Source organism: Culex pipiens, chromosome 2, assembly GCF_016801865.2.
Source record: "Culex pipiens pallens isolate TS chromosome 2, TS_CPP_V2, whole genome shotgun sequence".
Classification (NCBI taxonomy): domain Eukaryota; kingdom Metazoa; phylum Arthropoda; class Insecta; order Diptera; family Culicidae; genus Culex; species Culex pipiens.
The window spans coordinates 160305769-160329674 of record NC_068938.1 but is presented as its reverse complement, the minus strand read 5'-3'; the positions used below and the strand labels follow the sequence as shown (position 1 = coordinate 160329674).

General features: G+C 35.5%; 1 protein-coding gene across 1 annotated transcript; it reads left to right on the top strand.

The window, feature by feature from the left end:
• Positions 1-3791: 3791 nt before the first annotated feature.
• LOC120420259 (uncharacterized) lies at positions 3792-4519 on the top strand. The gene is made up of 2 exons (XM_039583255.2): positions 3792-3947; positions 4007-4519. The coding sequence occupies exons 1-2, from the start codon at positions 3902-3904 to the stop codon at positions 4468-4470; spliced, it is 510 nt and encodes a 169-aa protein (XP_039439189.1). The 5' UTR covers positions 3792-3901; the 3' UTR covers positions 4471-4519.
• Positions 4520-23906: the final 19387 nt, after the last annotated feature.

The following is a 23906-nucleotide window of genomic DNA, read 5'->3' as shown; positions in this document are numbered from 1 at the left end:
CAAAATCAAAATCAAAATCAAAATCAAAATCAAAATCAAAATCAAAATCAAAATCAAAATCAAAATCAAAATCAAAATCAAAATCAAAATCAAAATCAAAATCAAAATCAAAATCAAAATCAAAATCAAAATCAAAATCAAAATCAAAATCAAAATCAAAATCAAAATCAAAATCAAAATCAATATCAAAATCAAAATCAAAATCAAAATCAAAATCAAAATCAAAATCAAAATCAAAATCAAAATCAAAATCAAAATCAAAATCAAAATCAACAATCAACAATCAACAATCAACAATCAACAATCAACAATCAACAATCAACAATCAACAATCAACAATCAACAATCAACAATCAACAATCAACAATCAACAATCAACAATCAACAATCAACAATCAACAATCAACAATCAACAATCAACAATCAACAATCAACAATCAACAATCAACAATCAACAATCAACAATCAACAATCAACAATCAACAATCAACAATCAACAATCAACAATCAACAATCAACAATCAACAATCAACAATCAACAATCAACAATCAACAATCAACAATCAACAATCAACAATCAACAATCAACAATCAACAATCAACAATCAACAATCAACAATCAACAATCAACAATCAACAATCAACAATCAACAATCAACAATCAACAATCAACAATCAACAATCAACAATCAACAATCAACAATCAACAATCAACAATCAACAATCAACAATCAACAATCAACAATCAACAATCAACAATCAACAATCAACAATCAACAATCAACAATCAACAATCAACAATCAACAATCAACAATCAACAATCAACAATCAACAATCAACAATCAACAATCAACAATCAACAATCAACAATCAACAATCAACAATCAACAATCAACAATCAACAATCAACAATCAACAATCAACAATCAACAATCAACAATCAACAATCAACAATCAACAATCAACAATCAACAATCAACAATCAACAATCAACAATCAACAATCAACAATCAACAATCAACAATCAACAATCAACAATCAACAATCAACAATCAACAATCAACAATCAACAATCAACAATCAACAATCAACAATCAAAATCAACAATCAACAATCAAAATCAACAATCAACAATCAAAATCAACAATCAAAATCAACAATCAAAATCAACAATCAAAATCAAAATCAACAATCAACAATCAACAATCAACAATCAACAATCAACAATCAACAATCAACAATCAACAATCAAAAATCAACAATCAACAATCAACAATCAACAATCAACAATCAACAATCAACAATCAACAATCAACAATCAACAATCAACAATCAACAATCAACAATCAACAATCAACAATCAACAATCAACAATCAACAATCAACAATCAACAATCAACAATCAACAATCAACAATCAACAATCAACAATCAACAATCAACAATCAACAATCAACAATCAACAATCAACAATCAACAATCAACAATCAACAATCAACAATCAACAATCAACAATCAACAATCAACAATCAACAATCAACAATCAACAATCAACAATCAACAATCAACAATCAACAATCAACAATCAACAATCAACAATCAACAATCAAAATCATGATTTGAGTGTTAAAAGTATAGTCTTATTTTTTCAATCCCTATTTAAACTCAAGGACACGTCTTTAAAAGAGCTAATCCACCTGATACGATCCATTTTTTATTTTAGTTCCGTAGCTTTTCTTATTTAAATATTAATAGCATTATAAATTTCATTGAATTTAATTAAATGAATCATCACTAGAGTTTAGTTCCACGCTAAATTTGAAGCGATCCTAATGCACATTCGAGTATTTAAATAAATAATATCTAAATAAATAAAATTTGGAGTTTTGTGTGTGCCAGGTAGTCTTTCAGGTCCAAATTTTCATTTCAAATTTCAAATTTGAAGGCCACGTGTTTTATGTCAATCCCTTAAAATGTGTGCTTGTTTTATTCTAAAATGTTTAACATTATTCGAATACTTTGAAATTCATATTTTGTTTCAATGGTAAACAATTAAAAAAATAGTACCGATGGACAAAATTTACAAAATAAATTTCGTAATAAAAATGATTTTGATTCAAAGTTGATTCCATTCAGCTTCCAGAGAATTACCCCTCCAAGTCGAACAACAATTTGCTAACAGCGGCTCAATAAATCCATGTTCGGGAATGTTTGTCAAACTGGGTTTCGGGTGGCATTTCAGTGGCCGATGGGGGGAACCGGCCGATGAATTTATGTTCAATCAGACCAAATTACATGTGTCGCAGGGTCGTTGTTGTTATCGTTCTACTCCTATTGGCGATGTTATGTGCGTTTAACATTTCTGTTTGACTCATCCTGTGAAGCAAATTTCAGAAATTTACAAGAATAACTCTTTTAAAGCCAAAAACATTCAAATTTATTTGCTAAATTACGTCTTTGTCCAACGACGCCAACAATCTCGAAACAATTTATCAGCACTAATATCTGCTCATTTCCATAACAGCTCTGCAGCAGAAGAACAAGTCCACAAAAACAAAGTCGTCATCTGTGCGGTACCCGAAACAAAAACCGATGACTGCGCCAGGATTGAAATATCACTTTGCGGACGGACTAATGGAAATTAATGAAAAGCAATAACTGCATAGCTAAGAAAAAAAGCAACACTCGAAACAGAATCGAAATATTCTTCTAAGCCCCCAGAAAAGGCTGTTTGGCAGACAGACAGACCAAGACAGGATGGCAGGCAGAAGAAGCTCTTCCTGTGCTTGTGTGGTGTGCAAATGAAAACATGTTTAAATTTTAAATGAAAAATATTCATACTGTCAGCGGTGATTAATTCGTGATGTGGCGGAACGAGAAAGAGAGAGAGAGAGTCAGAGATAGAGAAAAGATGAGAGTTGGTGATGAACTAACAGAGATAGAGATAGGATTTGTTGGTCAAACTTTGACTTGACGATTTTAAGGCTGAAAACAAAAGACAGGATAAATATAAAAGTATCAGATATCGAGAGAATACTTCGTACATCAAGTCCAGATCAAAATCACAACCCTTCACCCTACACTCTAAACTAAAACCCGCGGAATCGCGCACTACTGATGAAGGGGGTCGCGACCATGTGTTTCGGCGGGTACAACCGCTCTTGTCTTGCGGTGGCGAAGACCGGGATTGATGGAGTTGCTGAAATGTGTACACGATTCCGACTCGCTACTCTCTACGGTTTAGTCAGACAAGGATTCGCGCCTGGCCTGCACGGCGAGGGAGGGCGCAAAACAAATCTGCATCAATTATTCATAAGTAAGACATTACACTGTGAATTATTAATTGGAGTTTGTATTTTCTTGCAATTTCATTTGTTTCAGCAGAGGTGAAATCGACATGCTGACTTGCTCGTTCGGTTTGTTTGGTTTGTGTTTTGAGTTGTTTGGCGGTAGGATCAACAGATGAATAATTGATATGTGGATGTGAATTAATAATTACTACACCGGCGTTGATGGTGGCGTTGGTTGGCTTCAGGATCTTCCTTGAGGAGGAAATTGTGCTACCCGGATTGAACGCTGTAAAGTTTCTCTGATTTAGCAATTCCGATTTGGGGAATCGGAAGCCTAGGTGATTGAACCCAAGGGGGAAGGTAGCTTTTGATGGGGGTGAAATGTCCAATTAAGGGATTCATCTGGATTAGGATAAGATGGAAGTTCCTTGAAATTGGGTTACGCATTGGTATGTAAATCACCCTGGTAAGATTTTTCTAGAGATGAAAGAGGATAACAATCTTTTACCAAAAAATTAGACTGTAGAATGCCATGACTTCAGCTCTTAGTTTACATTTCTTGTCCAGAGATTCCAGACGTCACTTTTCTGATTTCCCAAGAAAAGCCAAAAATGTTCGCAACTATTTTAAACGTTTTAAAGAACTCTACTGGATATGGTATGTTTAAATATAATTTTATAAGAAAATTTAATCATTGAAATATCCATGCTTTGCAGTCAACTTCATCGACATTTGCGACACCCTGGAGCGAACCCACCCCCAAGTCATCCCCCGAACAAACGACTGGCAAAGAACCGTCAGGGAATCGCTGCTTCAAGCTCACAGGCAAGGGCTGATCTTCAAATCGGACGATCGTTACAAATTCGCAGTTGATCTGTCCAAATCGGAAGATGCCCGCTTTGCCACCAGAATCGAAGCCGTCAAAAAGGAGCGTCTCGCTGCGAAGCAAAGCACTTCTGGAGCGGCAAATCCCGCTCAGGAAATTGCTGGACCGTCCGGATATTCCTATCGTATGGTTCCGGGGGTAGCTAGTCAACCTGTTGATGTTCGTCGGGCCAACGGTGCGCTTTCTATCCGGGATGAGCAGCAAAGTCGTCGTCGTTCCAGGGGTAAATCTTCCGGAAGGGGACGTTCTCGATCGCGGTCCTCAACGAGAGGACGGACTTCGCATAAATTTTAGTTATTTTTTAAATTGTCTGTTTTTGCTTTTATTTTGAATAAATTATTGTTATTTTTAAATACAAATTTTTTCCTCAAGAATCAAAAAGAATCCTCTCTCTACCTAACCAACTATGTACAATATCCAACGATGTGCAAACAAAGTTTTGATTATTTACGTTTTCTGGAGCGTGCCGCAACTCCAGACCGTCGGCCACCAGGCCCTCCGGTTAGATATGTGGACAGCTGGAGATCTGGTGCTGCTGCTGCTGCCGGCGAGAAACTGTACGGATATTGAGTTGCATTCGGCGTTGCATCAGCTGTGCGAACGGGCACTTGCCACAATAAACGATGGGAAGCAGCATAGTTCACGGGGGTTTTAAGGGGTTACATAGAATATGGCTAAAATATTATTTCTTTACATCTGTTTCAGCTATGCTGTTGCAAATAATTTTCAATGTTAATGCCGCCAAAAAATATAAGAGGGCAAAAAAAATTCTAAATATAGTCCAGAATACATTATCTGAAGCGCATTTTTTTTTTCGTATTTTTCGTATTTTTTCAGTTTCGTACTTTAACACATCAATTTTGTACGCTGCGACCACATTTTCATTTAAATGGTAGATTTCCTCATAAAATAACAAATATATTTTTTTCAAAATTTCATCACTGCCATTTTTGCCACCATCATGGATTAAAGAATTTTAATTCTCTTTAGCGTAGTTTGGGGGTAATACTTAAAGTTCGACAATCAAACTAAGACTTAAATTTGACTTGAAATTGAAAAAAAAATATGTTATTTAACAACGAAATCGCAAAAAAAAAAAAACGAAAAGGCTATATTTTGACTAAGACTGTAGTGATCTCCAAACTGCGGCCCGCGGGCTTGTTTTAAAAATATTATGGAATCCGGCCCACCTAGAAATCCTCATGTTGATTTCTGTTGTAAAATGATAACAAGTTTTCTTTTATTAAATAAAGAATTAAAAAATATTAAATCTTATCCAAAATGGGAATTACAATTCAATTTATTACCTACAATGTTCCAAAAATTTTGGAAAGCATTAAATAAGTGTTACGTTTTTTCTACAAGGACTTTGGAATCGATAATAGTTTTAAAGTTAAGGAATCAATGAAAATTGATGGAAATTTTTATATCTTTGTTTAAATTAAGATTCTTAAATTCAGTTGTGTCATGCTGATAATACCATACAAATGCTCAACAGTTTAAACATCAGGTTGGATTGTGCACGGAGAAAAAAGAGTTCCCAAAATCGTGAACAAGCGTTCATGAAAATGGGAACCTCGAACAAATTGTTCAAATCCCATGGTACGATTTTGAAAAACGTACCATGAAATTTGAACACTTTGTTCGTGGTTCCCATTTTCATGAACGCATGTTCACGATTTTGGGAATTCTTTTTTCTTCGTGTGTGGACAAATTCAAATCATGCTGCAAATTTTCTAAATAAATTCAAACCAAATCATAAAATCTGGATAAAATTTGAGCATCACAGTTGAATGAAAAAATTAGATAAAACGATGCGCAAAGTTAAAAGTTTGAATATGGATAAATTATTGAAATCACGAGGGTACGTAATTTTTAAGAAATTGTTGTCATAAAGCATAGGAGCTGCACTAATTTAAAAAATCTGACGAAATTTTAAACCAAAATTAATTTTGTCTTGGATACGAACTAATTTTGATGTGTTGTACACAGCAAATTCTGATGTTCGTTTTCAGTTAATATTTACTGAAAACTGCTCTCCTGAAATTTTCAGTTAGTTTTTCACTGAACTTCAGTTAAAATTTGTATGGAGCAGTCAAAGTTTGTTGAAATTTCAGTAAGTTTTCAAGTAGTGCAGATTTCAGAAAAATTTAACTGAATTCAGTAAAGAGAAATTGGTGTGTATGTACTTATTTGGATATTTCGCCAAATTTCCTTTCGAAAATTATTATTGTCACTGAGAATCACAATTACTTGAGAAAATAATTTATACTTTTTCAGTTATCAGTTATATTTTATGTTTTCCCGTTTAATTGTTTGTTTTTAAATTTGCATTTATCATGTTTAGTTTATGTTTGATTCTGATAGTATTTGGCTTTTTCTACCAGCTCTTACAATTACCTTTTGCCTTTCTAGTTTTTTTCATGTTTTTACAGTAACCTATTTTAATTTTTTGATTGTTTTTCAAATTTTTTAACTAAAGAAAGATACCTATATTATTAAAATTGTTATAAAAATGTGTTAGGGAATTGCATACTTATTTGTGCATAAATATTCGAAAAGTTAGTTAAAAACACAATCAAAGTTAACACCTGCAAGAAAACATTGGCAAAGTTGAATAAAACAAGTCAAACTTCCAATCATGCTGTTTTCTAAAAAAAATAAAGTTCTTCTTTCCAACGCTTTCTGAAGAGCGAAAATTGGTGGAAAAATTGGTTTTAAGCAAATTTTTAGATCGAAGCCCGCTTAGAGGCGGAGATTTAGCTGGTGTAGAAGATTAAGGCAAACATGGTTTTTAAATTTTGCAGGAAGATCCGATTAGTTTCAAACACATCATTTGGGTTGATGCATATTGTTATTTGCATGATATAAAATTTCAGAGTAATAAAATTTGGATTGCGTAACAAACATGTTCCAGTTAGAAGAAAAAATAAATAATAATTAGGTATTTGATGATATTAATAAAATTAATTAAAATGTTATTATTATTATTTCACTGTTCATATCCTAAATTGAAACCTATAAAAATTTCTGATAAAAAATCAATATTATTATTTAATGTTGACATATCTAACGCAAACTAAAATTGCTACTAATTTTTAAAAGCACCTATATTTTCAAAATTTGTAAATGATATGAAATTTATTGCTTGCTTGAATATTCCTCTATTGATTGTTTACCAGCCTGGTTAAAATTATTGGTGAAGTGTAAATTTAAATGAATAATATTATTGAATTAAATGAAATTTAGTTTCTTGCACATGAAATTTAAATTTTCAATTTCATTAGAAAAGATTGAGATGGAAATAAATTAAGAAAAATAATAATTCTAAGGACCTTAGCAAAAAAAAAAAAAAAAAACCAAAGCAATCCACTTTAACGACCCCCGCGTCTTTTGTGGTCTCTGTTGCAATTTTCTGCTCATTTCTAGGCGTCCGAAGGTTATGTGTGGTGAGTCACCCAAACCCTCTTTTACGCAAATGGACCGACGTTTTACTTCCTTATCCGATAGAAGGCCAGGAGGATAAGGCGGGAATCGAACCCGCGCCTCATAGCAACTTAAGGATCGGCAGCCGAAGCCGCTAACCACCGCACCACGAGGCCCAAGGACCTTAGGACCACTGATTAAAACTAATAAAAATTAAATTTTCAAGGTGTATCTCAACGAATTCAAATTATTTAACTGATGATAGGTTGGCAATTATCTGACCGATTTTCAGCATCAAATAAAGTTACCATTTGTCTTAAAATTTTCAAAATATTTACATTTGTTTATAGGACCTAATAAAAAAAAATTCAGTCAAATAGGGACAGCTATTATTTAAAAAAATAATAATTGAATATCGAAAAAGGCTTTTAGTTATAGCATATTATTTTTTAAAATGGTGTAAAACCATGTGAATTTATTTTTTGCTTTGTTAAATTTTCAAAATACAAAGAAAAAAAATGCAATTGCAGGTGACCCCTCCAAGCGCTCCAATCACTATCCGACAACCTTCTCCTCTTACATTCTGTATGTTTTTGTGTTCACTTCTGCCTGCGGGATGATGTATAGTGTAAACATAGTTCGAATAGTGGTCGGTCACCGTCGTCGTCGTCGTTGCAGTCATCTTTGGATTGATATGAAAACAAACACCCCGGCACGATGCACCGGAACGTCCCTTCCTCCCCCGCCTTCCTCACACAATGAACAGCATCAACGCTGGAGGTCCAACCGGAACGGCCATTCAATATCTAGCGGAAGAAGAGGAAATTCTACCCTCGGAACTTCTCCTCTCCCCGGCACGGTTGTCCCGGAACAATTGCCCGTTTGACTGGAAGTCAATAAATTTTCCATCACATGGGGCTGCGCTGGTGTGAGTTGTGTTTGTGTTTACGAGCTCGTGTGTGGTTTAGAATTCATTTGCAAAAAGTACAACACGACGATTTACGGGCATTGTTGCCACCCGTCAAGGAAGGTCGTCCTGGTCGTTGATGAACTCTTGCTCGCTTCTCCTAGCCTTTTGGGAACTTACCTGTGTGTAAGTGGAGGAGGTGGGAGGTTTGTAGGTACTCGTCTCGTCAACTGCAACGTGTTGTGGCAAACTACAAATGACCGGAAGTGAAGCCCAGAAGGCACCAGCAGTGTAAATTTCGCATGCCCACCTGAAGAAGGTAGGGTGACCAAATAAAAATGCATTTTGAGCAATTACAGCCAAACACAAAAAAAAGCAAAAAACAAAAAGCAAAAAGTAAAAAGCAAAAAGCAAAAAGCAAAAAGCAAAAAGCAAAAAGCAAAAAGCAAAAAGCAAAAAGCAAAAAGCAAAAAGCAAAAAGCAAAAAGCAAAAAGCAAAAAGCAAAAAGCAAAAAGCAAAAAGCAAAAAGCAAAAAGCAAAAAGCTAAAAGCAAAAAGCAAAAAGCAAAAAGCAAAAGCAAAAAGCAAAAAGCAAAAAGCAAAAAGCAAAAAGCAAAAAGCAAAAAGCAAAAAGCAAAAAGCAAAAAGCAAAAAGCAAAAAGCAAAAAGCAAAAAGCAAAAAGCAAAAAGCAAAAAGCAAAAAGCAAAAAGCAAAAAGCAAAAAGCAAAAAGCAAAAAGCAAAAAGCAAAAAGCAAAAAGCAAAAAGCAAAAAGCAAAAAGCAAAAAGCAAAAAGCAAAAAGCAAAAAGCAAAAAGCAAAAAGCAAAAAGCAAAAAGCAAAAAGCAAAAGCAAAAAGCAAAAAGCAAAAAGCAAAAAGCAAAAAGCAAAAAGCAAAAAGCAAAAAGCAAAAAGCAAAAAGCAAAAAGCAAAAAGCAAAAAGCAAAAAGCAAAAAGCAAAAAGCAAAAAGCAAAAAGCAAAAAGCAAAAAGCAAAAAGCAAAAAGCAAAAAGCAAAAAGCAAAAAGCAAAAAGCAAAAAGCAAAAAGCAAAAAGCAAAAAGCAAAAAGCAAAAAGCAAAAAGCAAAAAGCAAAAAGCAAAAAGCAAAAAGCAAAAAGCAAAAAGCAAAAAGCAAAAAGCAAAAAGCAAAAAGCAAAAAGCAAAAAGCAAAAAGCAAAAAGCAAAAAGCAAAAAGCAAAAAGCAAAAAGCAAAAAGCAAAAAGCAAAAAGCAAAAAGCAAAAAGCAAAAAGCAAAAAGCAAAAAGCAAAAAGCAAAAAGCAAAAAGCAAAAAGCAAAAAGCAAAAAGCAAAAAGCAAAAAGCAAAAAGCAAAAAGCAAAAAGCAAAAAGAAAAAAGCAAAAAAAGGCTTGTGCCTTGTTAAATTCTTGACACCCTATCGGAACTTCTGTCCCAGCAAAATCCCATCCAATTTCAGTGCAACAACCAGCACACCAAACTCTGAAAGCAGCAACCAGCCAGCAAGTCAATCGCCTGCAAAGAAGAAGCCGAGAGCTGAGAATTCACTGCAGCCAAAGTCAAAAGCCAAAGTTTGATCCACCACCACGGGGCTCTTGAGACAGTCCGTCGTCGTCTTGGCTCTCAGATGCAGAGGCAGGTCGAGGCATGACAGGAAGTTGCATGCGTGAGGTCTATTTAGAACGATTTGCTCGCTCGTTTGCTTCATTGAACTTTCGACAACAAGTACTTGCCCCCCCTCTTCCTCTCTTCCTGTCATGCTTTTCCCTTGGAGTTGAAGACCAAGAGAGAAAGGATGCTCGCCTTTGCGTGATTCTTGCTCTTGCTCTCAGCGACCGCTCTTCCGGGGGCCTGACCTGTCTGACTTTGCGGCCATTGTAGATGGAGATAATTGCTCGGATTGTTTACTACAAATGGGGAATACCGTGTATTACACGCAGCTGAAGCAGGTTCCTGGGAAGCAGAGTCGGTGTGGTCCGGGAAGAAAGAGAGAGAGGAATTCCAGACAAAGTTTAATTTACATAATTGAGCAAAATGTTGATAATCGTCTTGGCCGGCAGTAGCAGCAGGTAGAGTTGCAATGCAATGTGCGTTTGTTAATTACTCGAAATATTTGCTCGGGTCAAACAGATTGCATTCAGGTTGTTTGCATAAATGAACTTTAGATTTGTGTAAACGGAAGTTGTAAGACAATAAGACAATCAAACAATAACAATCAACTTTCTAATGTTTGAAGAGGTGGTGAATCTTTTAGCAGTCAAGTCAAGTTAAAAATAAAACACCAATTTTCAAGTATAAATTCTACGTCATGAAGTAGGTGAAATTTTCGTATGTTTGGCAGGTTAAGCACTCGCTCCTAACTTCATCCAATTTGCCGATTTCCGAAAAAAAAATAAAAATTCAATTTACGAGCCACGGTTTTAACATTTGAATGAAATAACTGTTTAAAAATGCATTATACCTGTCCAGTTGTTTTGCAATCCGAGTTTTTTTTGCCGAAAATAATGTTTTTGCGGTGCTGTAAATTGGAATTTCATAATTATTAAAAAAAATATAATTCAGCCCAAACATGCTAAATAAGTTTATCAATGCAGAAATATACGTTTCAGATTGTTTTCAGTTGATTTGACTTTTATTTTCATTAAATATTGAAGTTTTTTGAAAAAAAAAAATTTTGTCCCCTGATTTTTTTGACCAATTTTGGGGGGACATAAACATTGAAAAATATTTGCAACGGCCTAACTATTAAATTTTCGAAAATCTGTAATTTAAGAAAGGATTCTCTGATCTGATGGAAAATATTAATCTAAATCAAATAATTCAAAATTAAAAATCTCAAAAAACCGAAAAATTCTAAACAATTTATCTATCTTTCATGAAAAGCAAAAGCATTTACTTTCATTTCAGTTTTATAATATATTTGATGACCTGTGATTAGATATAGGAGATCTTGTAATAAAATGTTTTGAATTGAAAAAGAGATGAAAAATGAAAAATTATAAAATTATAAACAATCTATTATCCAGCTTTCTTGGATTTTCCAAAAACTTTGTCCAAAGAGGAAATTTTGGTCATTCTCGTGTCGGAGGGTCGGTATCAAAAATACTATCATATAAAATCTTTTTTCTGATTTCGTGTAAGTTGATAGAGAATGTGCTAAGTAAATATCCATGAACAAACAAATTAGTTTATTAGACTGAGAACGTGAAATAATGATGCATTTTTTATTGTATAGATGTTTTGTAATTTTAGTTTTAATCTTTTTTATGCGATGCTATTTCAGTACTCCTACCCCCAACCCCCTTTAAAATAAGTTCGAATCATCAGGGGGCAAAATATTTATTTTGTTTCAATAAACTTCATAATTTTAATGGAAACAAAATTATAACATACTAAAAAAAATTAGAAATTAAATTTCCTGCGTTTAAAATCATGTTTAGTACTATGCCAGGGATGGATCAAAAATATTGACAATTTTTGTGGAATTCCAATGTACAGCGCCGCAAAATGTTTTTTTTTCGGCGAAAATACAAAATTCTTCAATTCTTTGATATATTGAAAACTAATGATTGCATCTTGGCAGGAGTAAAATCAATTTTAAATCGCTTATTTCATGGAAGTGTTAGTACCAGGGGGGCGACATCTATATCTCACTACAGGCAGCTCGCCCGTAGCCAACACAAGCTGTCAACTTCGGCACCAGAACAAAAGGGAGATGTCAACTTCGGCTCCAGCACAAAAGAACAGCTGTTCGTTACGGATTCAAAACAAAGCAACTGCGCACTGTAAAAAAAAGTACAAAAACTGCAGGCATAAAAAGGAAATAAAGTAATTATTCTTTTTATGTAAAATTTTACCGCAATTTACTTTTAGGAGTTAGTGTATGTTTGTGAGGTGATTTTTATCAATTTATTTGCAAAATAAACTACTAAAGTTGGGATTATTAAGCACACATCGGGCCGATGACCTCATTAAAGTTGTACTTTTATCACATGAAACGTTTAACTTAACTACTGTGTAATTTGACTTTTACTACAGTAATTCTTATAACAAAAATTTAATTATTAAAAAAGAAATATTTTTGTTTTCACTGTGCGCAGTTTGCGCACGTTATCCATCTCGATCACCCAAGATGGCGGTCTTTAGCATCCCCCTGGTTAATACCATGTCATGTAAATATTTTGTTCATATTTTTATTTTTATTTTTTGCAAAAAAAAATCATGATAATATAACATTCGAGAAGGTCAGTAAAAAATGTGTAATTTTACCTATAAAAATATGTAATTTTACCACTTTTCTGGTGTAATGCCTCTTTTTCAGTCTAAATTATGGTAAAATTAAAAAATAAAACAGGTAATATTTAACCTTCCAAACTAACACATTTTTTTATTGTATATGTCAGTAATTAAAGACTAGGAAATATCTCGATTTTGCTTTTAGCGGGAAGGAGTTAGATAAACAAAGGTAGCTGAATTGTTAAAAAATATAACTGAACAACAATAACAAAATCAGGGAAAATAAAAAAAATCTTTTTTTTTTCAATTCAGTTAATTTAGTAGCTAGAGGTTTAAAGAAACTAAATTTTCGTCCCAGAGCATATTGGGGGTGAATTGTTATAGAAATAGTCTGCTTAAATTAAAAATTAAATCAATAAATTTACATTAACACCCAAACTTCCAAACTTGAGAAAAAAGAGGAGTTTCCATATAAACTCCCCCTTTTTCTCAATTTTGGAAGTTTAGGTGTTAAATAGTACCGTAAAACGGGGTGACTTTGATAGCCGGGGTGACTTTGATAGGTTTGCGATTTTTCCGCAAAATGAAGAGTACAATTAAAATACGTAAGGAAAGGTTTAGAAACATACTGACCGTGGTAGAGAATTGTTCAAAGTAACTCAAAAAGAACTTTTCATAAAATTTTAACAAGTTTTAAAAGTTAGTTAACTATAGTTAAGAAAATGTTAATGAAAGTCATTATTTTAAACTTCTCAAAGTGTCATGATTTTCTCAATGAACATGATTTTTAATCGGAAAACGGATTGAATTTTCGGATTCTTTGGACAATTTTCCACTAGGAGAAGGTTAAAAAAGTTTGTAAAAAATAAATAATATGTGTCTTTGAAACACAATTATAAAAACTCTCTAAATTTATAGGCAATTTCAGTTGAACAAATTTCATGTAAAATGTGAAAACTTGTGATTCGTGCTTCGAATTCAGTATAAAATGCAATATAAATCGATAATTTTATAAACAAAACTAGTTTTAACAAATTTCAGGCAAAATTCCGACTTTTAACAATTTTACCTAAAATTTATACGTTTTTTGCTTAAAAGCTTATACACTTAGTTAACTAAATATAAACATTGATTTTTTTCTTAAATACTATATCAGCTACTTTAGTGATGGTACATTTAACGTATAAATGAAGTTTGGACATCTTAAATATGATTTTAACAAGATAAACTATGACTATCAAAGTCACCCCGGAATTCAAACTAAGAATTTTTAACGTAACTATTTTTCTAAACATTATTGAAAAAACTTTTTTTCCGAAATAGTGCATGGACTTTGTGTGGCCTACCCCAGTACATGTTTTAAAAATAATAATCTTAAGAAAAACCTTACCTGTTGGAAAATATTCTAAAAACAAATTGAAATCCTATCAAAGTCACCCCGGTATACGGTATATAAAAATCAAAATCCAACGAGTTATCTTCATCTGTATAACTTCGAAGAAATAATGCAAAACAACTCTCCAACCCCATTGCAAACAACTTCTCGTTGAAGTAACACCTGGAACAACCATTTCGTTCTCCCATGAACCCATGAAAAATGCCCTTCCGGACGATGATGTTGGTCTAGCGAGCAAGCCCGACTCGACTGTAACGCGGCCCTCGCAAAACTCAAACTTTGAAACTGGATCAATTCTATTCGCGGAATCTAAATCATTTACTTTTAGGGCTGTAAAAGTCATGAATTGTTTAAGTACCATTTGTTTGAGAAGAATAGTATTGGGTTGAATGAGTCAAGCTACGATTCTACATGGTGAAATGAATAATTCCTAAAAAAAAGTTTTACCCATGACGAGAACATTTTGCTTTTCAATTTCCTCTGTTGAAATGTTTAAACTTTCCCTCTAGAGTGGAAATAAATCCCACCCCCGGAAGAAACTTGCCGTGGAAAAACGGCCTCATTGTTCGTTATTTTACCCCCGAGGCGGGCAAATATTGTCTTTTCCGGTTGGACGAGCTTTGGCTCCGAACGGACATGCTCCCTGCACAGGATCAGCCGGTGGAAATTTACCTTGTACCGTCCAAAGAGGATCGGACTCGGTTACACAATACAACGCAGCCCGATTGTCAAATAATGTTGAACAGTGGCGTTGAGACCCTCGCGGGCCTTGGACACGGTTGAACAAAAAGACCCTGTGGGTTTCCATTTTTTTTTTTGGTGTTGCTCGCGGATGAGTAAAACATCAGTTTTTCAGCTGAAATTCACACGTTGGAACAGAAGGATTACTGTCGTTTGGGGTAACCTTGATTTTTTTGTGATTCTAGGTTGATTATCTTAACTAAGTAAAAAAAAGTCGTCCAAATTCCCTCCAATGCACGGTCGACCACCTTTTTTCACCCTCTGGATCATCCTTCAGCTGTGAGTAAAATAAAAAGTTTTGGCTTTGAAAGCATCGAGAAACATTGTCCTCTCGGTGTCCCAATTGGACAATCAAATATTTGCCCACTGGCACTATTATGCAGTGAGGCATGATACAGTGTGTCAAACAGATATAACAAGGGACTGAAAAGCGATTGTGTCACACCTTTTTTATTATCTGTGCTGAACTGTGTTGAATGGGTTTCTGCAAGACCACACACGGTTTCATTTTTTTTTTCATAGGAAGTCTTACCTGTTGGGTACAAGCGATGTTTCTGATGTGGTTTTCCCAGGATATTTGAGAGAGTATCTGAGCCATCGAAATTGTCAAAAAGGTGTTAAGGACGTTTTTTTTTGTATTTTCATCTCCAACTTATTGTTTATAAAATTGAGTAACTTCACGAACTAAATTTCGTTCAAAATCTTCAAATTTAAGAAACAAAAACCCAAAACGAATTCTTTCCACTTCTTCAAAGCCAAAATACCGCTCTGCGTTCCAACGCCAAAGAGTTAATCCAAAAATCTTCCATCACCATTAAAGTGCTCCCGACTTCAATTTGCTAGTCAATTGCGCGCACGTTAAATCTCTCTGAAGAAAGAGGGAGAGGGGGAGCAATCTCGTGTGTTTGTGTTGTATTTATTTCGCGCTGTCAGGAATGCTTGTAAAGTGTTGACAAATTAATGCCCTGCGAACCGACGACGCACACACACATGAACACACGGTAGCGACTTTAAGATGTCGATGTAGTCACACACTTAAAGGGGGGAGGGGGGAGGTACATGATGTATGCGAGCTATTTTTGCTCCACGTTTTTAACGATGCGCCGACCAAGACGACGACAAGAGCCGAAGTTTGTAATTGGAGGACGAAGATGCATCCAAACATGCAATAAAAATTAAAAGCATTTGCTTACGGGAGCGCGCGCGCAAACACACACATTAACAACACGTGAGATGGTCCATTAAATCAATAAACTGGCTATAATTCCGTTGTCGTGTTCTTGGCGTGATTGGAAGAGGAATAGTGCTGCCGCTTCTTGCAGTTCTTCTGTGTCGTCGGGTAACTTCGAGTAGTTTTCACTGTTTTGAGAGTTGGAAATTGTGCTGAACTATTTCTTTTTCGCGGAGGTTGGTGAAGATTGCGTGAAAAGTATGAATAAATGTTGGTTGTATTGAGACATCAGTAGAACCAGATAGATGTTTATAAATTAATTAATTGCATCTTTATTTAGTTTTTAAATGAACATGGGTCATTCCAGGTCAACTGAGTACACTTTTGGACTCGACCTTCATCGATTTGGACCAAACTTAAAAGGAACGTTCATCTATCGAAAGTGAAAAGAAATCCCAAGTTTGGTGCTGATTGGACCATCCCTCTATTTTTGGCACCGCCCTCTCTTTTCGGCGATTTTCGACGATTTTTTAATCATAACTTTGCAACTACACCCAAGTAACCACAAGCACTAAATTGAAGTATTTATTCAGTACTAAATCAGCACTCGAATGCTTTGAAGTAGTAAATAAGCTTTGCGAATGCCTCAAAGTACCAAAACTTTGCAGCATTACAACTGGCATTAAATCACCATTTACGATCTTGAAAATGTGCTTCAAAGCATTTGATGTTTATCAACAAAGTAACCCATCCATACGGGAAACATTTCAGCTAGTCACGCTCTTATTGACTTTTATCCTTCTCCCGTTATACTGTTCTAATAAGCGTGCGGGCTAAGGCGCATTTCCCCCAGTGTGCAACAGTTTTATTTTTGCGTGAACTGGGTTCAATTCCCGCTGACTGAAGTGTTTTTTTTTGTTTATTTTTTTTTTTGTGGAAAACTGCAGCCTGTAATTAAGCCCAATTTTTCAAAACATATGCCCATAGCACAAAGGACATTATCAAAAGTTCTCTGGTAAATTGAATGACTTTTCTCGCAAGCAAAAAGCTGCTTTCCGGAAGTCTGATACACTTTGTGAAATTTTGCCAACCGTGGACCAAGCACTCCTCGGAAAAACAGTTTACGTTAGCCGTTAGCCAGTACTTGTCCCTATTAACCCCAAGCCTTCCGTAATTGATTGTACTGTACTTGACTGGATGGCCGCAATTTGCTGAGTGACTCGTCAATAATTTTCGCCCAACAAAATGACAACGGGTTTTTCTCATGAACCAGAAACTCAAAACAGCAGAAAGAAAGTCTTCCTTAATGTTCGATGCATCAACCACATCGATTAAAACTTTCAAAACAAACACTCATTTCAGAATACATCAGTTGGCTGGCGCGCATCCTGGAGATCGACGAGAAAAATGCAAGAATAACATCAAAGTGTCACACTCACACATGAAACGCAACAGGAGAAAAAAAAAACAAAGGAGGCCCACCATCAAGTGTGTGGAGCAGCTAGCTGTCCTTTTGACAAAGAACTTTGTCCTAAGGGCTCTATTCTGGTGAGGTGTCAATCCAGAAAAACGAAAAATGTCGCGCGTTACGAAAATGTTGCATGCTTGGTACTGGAGAAGGGGTCTGCAACGCAACAAGGCACTGTTGCGTGGAATTTTCCACACAGTTGCAACAAAAAGCGAATGATGAGGTTTGGGATAACCGGCGCAAAGAGGCGGGGCATCCGTCACCATTTCGAGCCAATATAAACCCCGCTCGATCAGCCCAGGGAAATCATTCTATCGCTGGACGCCGAGGAGTAAACAACAACCTGGACCTGGAAGCAGTTGGCCGAAAAGCAGCTGGCCTGGAGCAAGGAGCAGCCCAAGCGGAGGCAGGCCAGCCGGAATATTCTGGCCACAAGACCCGGAGTGGCCAGAACCCTCAGGGGTGTTCCGATGGAAGGCCATACGAGACTGGACAATATGGGTATCAAACATCTTGGATTTTGATACTGGTGATGAAAATGGCCATTTTGACAGTATTGGCCACAACCTGGAGTGGCCGGTGTCCTCAGGGAGGTTCTCCTGGGAGGACATTTACCGAACCATATGATTTTGGGCAATATGGGTATCAAACATCTTGGTTTTTGGTACTGGTAATTAAAATGGCAATTTTGAAAATATTGGCCACAATCTGGAGTGGCCGGTGCCCTCAGGGAATTTTTCCGGGAGGACATTTACCGAACCATACGATTTTGGGCAATATGGGTATCAAAATTCATGGGTTTTAATACTAGAAATGAAAATGGCCATTTTGACAGTATTGGCCACAACCTGGAGTGGCCAGTATCCTCAGGGAGGTTCTCCTGGCAGGACAATTACCGAACCATACGATTTTGAGCAATTGTTCAAGGCCAACTGCGATCGTCTGACGTTTGAGACTTGCAAGCGAAAATTGTTAATATTCGTTCAGTTTTTTGAAATGAAAATTTTTGGGGAAATATTTGAATTAATTTAAACGCCAAGCGTCATAAGCTTTAAAAATGCACCAAAAGCAGTGCATGAATCATTCGAAACAATAACTCTTTCGTGAATTTTTCGTTGGCCCTGAAAAGCGCCATTTTGTTCAATTGCAGCAGAAGTTGATTCTTGTCGCCATCTTCTCGAGCGTCCATCCAAGTAGGCCTTGTTTTTCTCCTTCGACGTCATTTTGGCAGCAATTTCACGCACACGCTGGCGTGTTTCTTCTTCTCGGAGCTCGTTCTTGATTTCCTTCAGTCGTTGTTTTTTCCGCTGCTGCTGCTGCTGCTACGATGTTGTCGGTTCGAACGATGACAATGGAATGAACAAAACTGGCAAAAATGCTGCCTATACGGCTTCCCATCCCCACCAGTGCATTAAAAAGCGAATGACGTAGGAATGGGATAACCGGCGCAAATGGGCGGGGCATCCGTCTCCATTCTAAGCCAATATAACCCCGCTCGGTCAACCCAGGGAAATCATTCTATCGTTGGACGCCGAGGAGTAAACAACAACCTAGACCTGGAAGCAGATGGCCTGGAGGCCCAGAAGCAGTTGGCCGAAAAACAGCTAGCCTGGAGTTATGAGCAGACCAAGCGGAGGCAGGCCAGCCAGAATAATTGAGAGCCACCGGAATATTCTGGCCACAATATAAATCCAATAATGTTTTGATTTTATCGGACGCATAATTCAACACAATGGCTTAATTTTAAAAGCTTTTTTGCTAAGTTCTTTGTCATACTGGTCATGTGTAACATAACCACCTGCACCTTTTTTTTCCCCCAGCCTTGACGTCGATAAAGCAGTTTTTTTTGTTCGAGCTTTCGGTGAGGCATTAAAACGGCATCACTGTGCGCCACTTGAAATATTTCTCAAGGGAAAAGTGCTGATTTAATGTTTTGAAGCATTATTTGCTGGTATTAAATGCCAATATAATGCTGATTTAATGCCGCTATTTAGTGCCTCGCGGTTACTTGGGCATATTTGTGCAAAAGACTTTCTACAGATTGCATTTTATAGAAAATTGTCCACGGAATTTAATAAAAATAATATTGTAACCCTTAAATGCCCACTAATATTATATTTTAACGTTTCAATTATTAAAATTCAGTTTTGACCATCGTGTTCCCCGGACAATTTTACATAATAATCAATTTAGATCTCAAACTAAAATGAACAATTGGTGAGATACAGCTATTTTACTGAAAAAAGTTTGATTTTGCGCAGCACTCGGAAGTACATGGTGTACTTTTGAACAAAATAGGGTAAATCCCACATAGTTCGATTTTTATATGTGAGAAACTTGTGAGAATTCAAAGAACAGAGCGTTGCGCTCAATCAAACTTATTTCAGTAAAATCGCATTGATTATTATGTAAAATTGTTTTTTGCCTTCCTCACCTTACTGAGGGAAGGCTATAAAATCACTCGAAAAATGAACTTTTTAATTAGACCTCCTAGACCTACCTTCATTTGTACTTATCGACTCAGAATCACCAGCTGAGCAAATGTCTGTGTGTTTGGCTGTATGTAGACATGTGTACCGAATCAATGTCACTGGAATAGCTCATCACTGGCTGAACCGATTTTGAGCGTATTGGCCTCATTCGATTCGTCTTGGGGTCCCATAAGTTCCTAATGAAATTCATAAGATTTAGTAAAGCACATCAAAAGTTATGCTTAAAAAACTGCTGCATATAAACTTCACAATTAGCAAAAAAGGGTGGTTTTTGCATGAAAACCTGTCATATTATATATTTTCAGAAAGGTTCTGAAATGACCTTTCTTGTGGATTAAGAATTTTCCAGATCTGACTTACTTTACTAAAATTACATACATTTAAAAAAAATGGTCTGAATTGACATAACCTCAATCGGTCGAGTCTGATCGCCATGAAAAAGCCGTGAAGAGGGATGCCATTTTCCTCAAAGGCGGTGTCTGTATAATCTTGACAAAAAATCTGTAGGTAGTCTTAGGTGCTGCGATCACGTTAGGGGAGATCCATAAACCATGTGGACACTTTAGGGGGGTTGGAATCACTCTATCGAGAAATTAAAAGTGAGAGTGTGTGCAACATGGAGTTAAACTTTCTGTGAAGTTGCTGTGAAGATTACCACGGCGCTTCGAAAAGTTTAACTCCATGTTGCACGCACACATTCTTACTTTTAATTTCTCGATAAATGAGAGGAAGGCACCAACCACCTAAAGGTGGATTAAGTAACGGTTTTTTTTTTAAATTGAGATTTTTATTTAATTAATAGTTCACAATAAGACATCTGTTCAACCTTAGAGAAGTCTAGGCAAAAATTATTGAAATTATGTATTTACATTACCCTTTAAAATTAAAATGCACCGTTTTCAAGCATAAGCAACTTTCGGTTAGATTTTGAATACACATTTCTGACAAAATTTTTATGCGAAAAGCTGAGCAAATTTATAAATTTATAAATTTGTCTAAGAAACATTAAAGAATGGATTTTATGTTCTTGAGATACAGCCAGTCAAAAATAAATAAACAGTTTTATGTTTTTTCCTTCATTTTTAAATGCCGATAATTGTATGGTAAAAAAGCAAGCTTTCGTATTTTTTTTTATCTAATCGAGTAAAATATTTGAAAGGTTTTACGGTCCAGACTATCATTTCAAAAGGGTCAATAACACAAAACCTCCCTTCAAATATTTTTGGATACAAAACTACAGGATCTAAGTAGCATTCTACTGTAGTTTATATGAAGAACTAGGACGGAAATGTTCCTCTACATAGAATCAAAAATTTGGGTTAAACCACACAAATTTGATTGGCATATGACCAATTGAAAAACAAAAAATTCTCAAGCTTCTTGCTTTCAGATGGCACGTCTTGGTGTCTAATTTTTCATTGATGCGCTTTGATATGATTGCCTATTAAATTTTTACGTATATCTCAGAATCTGTCATTTATTTATTAGTTTTACATTTTCGGGTGCAAGATCTCATTTGCAATGTTCCATCATCTAAAAGTTCAAGTTTCAATGTTGAAAAAATCATCTGTAGTGAAATTTCCAGTTTTTTTTAGATAAAAAAAAACTAAAATCATAGTCCATACTTTGTATTTTTGCCTTTTTATAATGTTGATGTTGATTTGAAAGTCGAACCAATAGTCAGCGAGTTATTGTCAGTTTTGAAAGAAATGGATAATAAGGAGGTACAACATTGTGGAATTCTTAAATTTTACTCAACTACGGTATAAATAACAACGTTGAAATCGTTTTTTGATAGCGGAAAACTGCATGTGGCATGCAAAAGAGATGAGAATATCTTGAAAAGCTTAGTGTGCCGAAATAGGTTATATTTTCTTTAAACTTTACAAAAAATAGGAATCATTGCATTAGGGTTTAGGATGGTGCAAAATCTGGAACCGTAGCTTTATTAAAAAAATGTTTGGAACAAAAACTGAAACACTGTAAAAGTATCAAAAAATAGATTTAGATGCAAAATAAAATTTGCTAGCAAAAAAGATTTAAAACATTTTTGATAAAGATATTTAATTATAGGCATTTTGAGGTGATTTTTTTTTAAAAAGTTCAGTTTTGCAATTTAAAAAAAAGGAAGTAAATGCACGGTGCAAATTTTTTTTCGAAAAGCTGGAAAAAAATGTTTTTTTTTATTTTCTGATCTTTTAACGGTGCACATCAACCAGAGCTTGTGCACCCAGATTTTTGTTACAGACATTTTTGTATCTATCTTCAAATGTACGGGAACTATCGATATAATTTTTTATTCATCCCCTGATGTACTATCTAAAAAACAATTTAAAACAAAATTTTACTATTTTTAATATCAAGTTGTTGCAGGACTGGGTCCGTAATTTTGACAATTTTGGAACAAGAAGAAAACAACTTCTTCAGTTGCTGTGCACTCTTGAATACTAAAAAAATGAATCAAGAGTAACCTTTTGATAGGATTAAAAACAATCATTTTGATTGTTTCACTTAGTAAGGCTTATTTTTCAAACCTTGATTTTTTTTATATTTAAAGAGCAGAAAATTAAACAGTGGTTTAATTCTCTTTCATTGAATAAACAAATGATACTATAGTTTCCGAGATATTGCAATTGAAATATGTGCGCTGATATGGTGACACAGAGAAAAACTATTTTTTTTTTACAAAATTTATACTTTAAAAGGCAGAAGGAGCGGCCGTGGCTGACTGGTTACGGTGTTCGCTTTGTAAGCGAATGGTTCTGGGTTCGATTCCCATCTGCTCCCAACGAGAAAGTTAAGAACACATAAATTTGAAATGTTGAATATGAACGAAAAATCAAAGTCGCTCGAGGCGGGGTTCGATCCTCCGTCATTTGGATTGGTAAGCAAAAATGCTAACCACTAGGCCATGACGACTTGGTGAGCGTAGACTGGAATTAGGAATACTGTTACAGAGAGCGAGTTGTGGCGCTATAACCACGGCAAATAGTGTCCAGGGCATTCGTGGAAATACAATGTCCCATCCCAGAGGGTCCCGGAGTACCAAACCTTCTAAGCATGGTGCTCCCACCGAATACAACCAAATCTCGGAGCGTATGGTGGTGTGTCCCCACGCTTCTTCCTCCCCTGTCGATTCAGAATTGTGTTGTTGTTCGAACACTCAGTGCTCAAACTCAACCCAATTACGAGTCATCTCTGCGATACGGCTTTACGCAGTAGGCCTGGCCGCTTTAACGCTTGTAATGTTTCAATGCATTCTAATGCAATGGCGCACTACAAATGTTAATAAATGACAAGAAGAGTGCTAGGCGTCATCTAACCTAAGGCACTCTCCAGGATCCCTTCGAAAGATTGGCTGCGCTAGGATCTGATTAGATTAGATTAGATTAGAAATTTATACTTTAAAAGGCAGCAACCAGCAATAAGGTCATCCAAGTTAAAAAAAAAGAAAAATATTAGGAAATTCCGAACATCAAAGCCTTGTAAGAAAAAATATTGCATCATTAGTTTTTCCTTCAACATAGACAAAGTTTTATCCATATATAAAAATACATAGAAAAGAAGATTTGCAAAAAACCTATCTAACGTAAGTTCCTTCTTATGCCATATAAGTAAAAATAATCACTGTAAATATGTACATTTGCCACATGAATGCTGTCATTAGCGGGTTATGATATTTATTCCAAACTTCTTAATCTGACTGCAACGATCTAGACATTTAATGCCAAACACTCAGACTCTCATTCTTGCAGCAAAATATCACCCCGAAAAATCACTTGCCATTAAGCGACCATTTGCGAAAAAAAACAAATGCCCTCGGCGGCCCGCAATGTGCCTCCATAACTCAGCCCGGCTTAACCGCGGCCATGGCCATGACTTTCGATGCCCGGCCGGCATCAAATAAACAACGACATTT